The following is a 3,968-nucleotide window of genomic DNA, read 5'->3' as shown; positions in this document are numbered from 1 at the left end:
TGTGACATTAACGTTTGATGTTTTATATTTTATATTGTCCTTCAGTCTGTTCACTTGACGTATACCTAACTGTGATTACGCATCAGGTACTTAGAAAATACAGCCCGATAAAGGGGGGGGGGGGGGCAACAAGAAAAAAGAAACTGACAAGATCTTTTGTTACCAGCCCTCTAGGTGCTATGAAAATGGCTAGGGGTAGTTTTTCTCGTAACCACAAGGTGTGTTACATTTGTTGTATAAATAGAAAGGCATTTTGTGTTGAGGCTCAAATGACATGACACAAAACAGACAAGGAAGTTAACGGGGCTCGTTTACTGCTCAGGTTTTAGATAACAGATTGGTCGACAAAACCTGTGGTTGTAATCGGTGGTGAAGTGCTAGGTTGTTCCTTGTACTGATTCTCTACGTACGTATTCTTTTTCTTCCCCACTTAAGGTTCGTGTTGGTAGAGGAAACATCTTATTTTATTGCACCTGCAAAGATTGACAATACTCCAACAGTGTTGTTCTATGGCTGAATCAATGCAACAGATCTGAAAGCAAGGATGGCTGTGCTTCTGCTGGCTGTAGTGCTGCTCCTGTGTGATATACAAGGTATGTTTGTGATGCATGTTATGTTTGTATCAGTCTGTCTGCTATGAATTCTGTGAAATCTTCAACAGTCTCACGGCCATATTCTCTTTCGAAGAGAGCTGTAATTGCTTGTAAAATGCAGATGCCCCCCGTGTTTTCATTCTCCGAACATTGTCCGCTACATTCCATCCGGTGTGAGAGATTATGACCACTACAACAAGTCTGTCGAGGCTTTTACAGCACATAATTGAAATACATTGACAGTTGTAGGATTGTAGGAGAGTTAAATGAACCTGAGCTTAGAACCGTCCATAGTTTGATCGCTTAGAAATCGTTGTGTTATTTTGTACTGGTGGAATTATCACACAACCGAGGAGCCACCAACATGCAACGCCTGCACCTATTCAGACGGAAGTACCCGGAATATCCATTTATCACAAAAGGAAGAGAGTATGCTTTATGTCCTACAGGCTTAATATTTCGCCTCTTTAAGAAAAAATATGGGTTGTATGATTCGAGTTGTACGCCCTCACAGCTTTTGATGAGATACACAAGTGTATGCGTGTTTAGGTGGTATCAGCCATCTGCACTTATGACAGAATGACCGAGGTCTTTTACGTGCCATGGTGGTGACACGGGGGTGGGACATGGCTTCCGAACCTGGGTCTGCACATAAAGTTGACCCGTGTCCGTCCCTTGCCCGAATTCGAACCTGCAACCTTAGGATCACAAGTCCAGTGCTCTACCAACTGAGCTACCGTGCCCCTACCATATATCACTTCAATTAGGAAAAGTGAAATAGGTGTATATTTTATTCTCTAGCTTGTCTTATATAGTTTTGTTTTGCATTTCGTTCTATGCATATGTGCTGTGTTGTTTCTCATTGCAAAATCATTGCAAAAAAAGGAAATCACTTTAATGCGAGACAGGTTTCTTTTGCGCAAACTTGTTGTAGAGCTGCAAGCGAAGATGTTTTGAAATTACTAACACATCATTGCTGATCCAAAAAGAAAGAGACTGCCAACGTTTCATTGCTGATTTTTTTTTCTTTTTTTGTAATGCTGTTACCCGGACTTTGAACATAGTTCGTCAAACAACACTTCATGTTTGTTTTTTAGTCTTTTTGGATCAGTTGCTTCTCATGCGTTATTTTATGATTACAGAACTCATAACAAGGAAGTAAAGCATGAGTGTGTTTCTGCATTCTTCAAAGGATGTTCACTAGTTGTTAACAAGCTACAATTACACATCCTTCGTTTAAATTTAGAGAATGGTGAGGTTATGACAATGGCAATGAAAGGAACAAGGACAACACCCTTGTTTTAAAGCAGAATGAGACTGTCAATTTTTTTTTTTAGCAAGAATTCAGTGCAAAGTTTCCAGAAAGATATACACAATTATGTTTAAATATTTTATTTTATTGCTGTTTCTTTTTAACGGAATAGTCCATAATATGGAAAATAATAGAAGTGAGTGCATACACAATATTCATGTATACATGTTCTAATCTATTTAAACATAGCATGACCTTGCAATAACTAATTAGCTGACTATCTGAGAACATGGTTTGACATTGACGTTATGTCTTGGACTTAAGATTCAAGACAGAACCAGTCATTGAGCGTATTATTGTGCAGTGGAATCAAAGCAAACCAGAAACGCTCATTGCAAACTGTGATCACAGTTGATCAATTTAGAGCCACATTATCTATGACGCCACGTCTCGGGAACATTTCCTGCAAAAAAAACCGCTAGAATTTAGAAACTCTAATCTGTACATAGGTTTGTGTGACTCTTCAATGTTCGTTGATGTACATGTATACATGCGCAAGTAGTGTGCCTACTGAAGTGATTTAAGCCTATGCAATAGGTTATAATTATGGACCATATGGACATCTGTACAGCATACCCGATGCTATAATCTTCAGTGTGAGACTATAGCTGGATTAAAGAGCTGGCAAAACTATAACTGTAGTTGTTCATACGTGCCATGCGTTATGTCAGCTCGTTTTACAAACGTTTTATACATTTTCTCTGCATATGTGCGTGTGTGTGTGTGTGCGTGTGTGTGTGTGTGTGTGTGTGTGTGTGTGTGTGTGTGTGTGTGTGTGTGTGTGTGTGTGTGTGTGTGTGTGTGTGTTCGCGTGTGCGTGTGCGCGCGCGCGCGCGCGCGCGCGCGTGTGTGTGTGTGTGTGTGTGTGTGTGTGTGTGTATGTGTGTGTGTGTGTGTGTGTGTGTGTGTGTGTGTGTGTGTTTGTTCAGACTGACTCGGCTTGTCATAATTTCAGAGTCATCCGCGTCCTACACAATCACAGAATGCAACGAAGACGAACCCTTGTACATCGTAGGAAACCAGCCCACATCTATCACGTGCAAAGGAATGGAATCAAATCACAACATGTACTGGTCCATCACTGAGCTCTGTAGAGATTGCAAAGAGACCCGTGTAGGTCTCTGTGCAGCATGTCGAGGCTCTTCGCCCTGTCCACACAACTGTTCCGATGTGAACGCTGACTACATCATTAGCAGGACCAAGACTGAATCCATGTTGCGTTTTGTGGACAACCTGACTGCTAAAGACGGAGCTACCGTCAAGTGTTCCCGGCTGAATAACCAGACACAGGCTAGTTGCACTGTGAACGTAATTAAAGGTGAGGACATTTTGTTTCCCGTCTCAATACTCTGTTTGTTGTTATTTATTTGCTTGGCCTATTTCCCTCCCAAAGCTTTCGTTCATAAGCGTGTCATACGATTTAATTGACTATCTGAACAGTATTTGGTAATGCACGTTGGTGGTTGTTTGACTTTGATATGAAAGACAGCAACCTAGAACTGTAAAAATATTGTTATTTTTCGTTTATGTTATGTTAACACCGGTTATGTGTGTGTGTGTGTGTGTGTGTGTGTGTGTGTGTGTGTGTGAACGTGTCTGTGTGTGTGTGTTTGTGCGCGTGCGTGTGTGTGTGGGTGTGTACGTGTGTGTGTGTGTGTGTGTGTGTGTGTGTGTGTGTGTGTGTGTGTGTGTGTGTGTGTGCAGCTTACCAACTACCGGACTGCAACAACAACACTCTGGAAGTGGTGGACAACGGGAAAACCATGATAGGCTGCACAAACATTGATCCTTCCCACGACATGTACTGGAGCATTATTTATCCCGATGATGTCGAGAAGACTGTGGCTGAGTGTGACTCCTGTCTGCCGGACGATGCCTGCCCAGACTGCACCCGTAAATACGATGGCTATGTAGCCGACAGAAATGTGTCCGTAAGCATCCTGCAGTTTGACAGCGGCAGTGACAACAGTAAAGATGGTGCCACCGTGCGGTGCGGAAAACTGGGCTGGGGAACTGTTGAAGTGGATTGCAAGATGCAAGTCATTAGTAAGTTGTCATACATT

The 3,968-nt window shown here is 42.1% G+C and overlaps 1 protein-coding gene across 1 annotated transcript in view; it reads left to right on the top strand.

The window, feature by feature from the left end:
* The first annotated feature begins 238 nt into the window (after positions 1-238).
* Positions 239-3,968, top strand: part of LOC138974831 (uncharacterized) — a 128,200-nt gene continuing 124,470 nt past the window's right edge. The window contains exons 1-3 of the mRNA XM_070347557.1: positions 239-593; positions 2,861-3,223; positions 3,610-3,951. Coding sequence (XP_070203658.1) covers positions 545-593; positions 2,861-3,223; positions 3,610-3,951 — 754 coding nt within the window. The 5' untranslated portion in view covers positions 239-544. The remainder of the gene's footprint in view (positions 594-2,860; positions 3,224-3,609; positions 3,952-3,968) is intronic.

Source organism: Littorina saxatilis, linkage group LG8 (genome assembly GCF_037325665.1).
Source record: "Littorina saxatilis isolate snail1 linkage group LG8, US_GU_Lsax_2.0, whole genome shotgun sequence".
Classification (NCBI taxonomy): domain Eukaryota; kingdom Metazoa; phylum Mollusca; class Gastropoda; order Littorinimorpha; family Littorinidae; genus Littorina; species Littorina saxatilis.
This window is presented reverse-complemented; position numbering and strand designations above follow the sequence as displayed.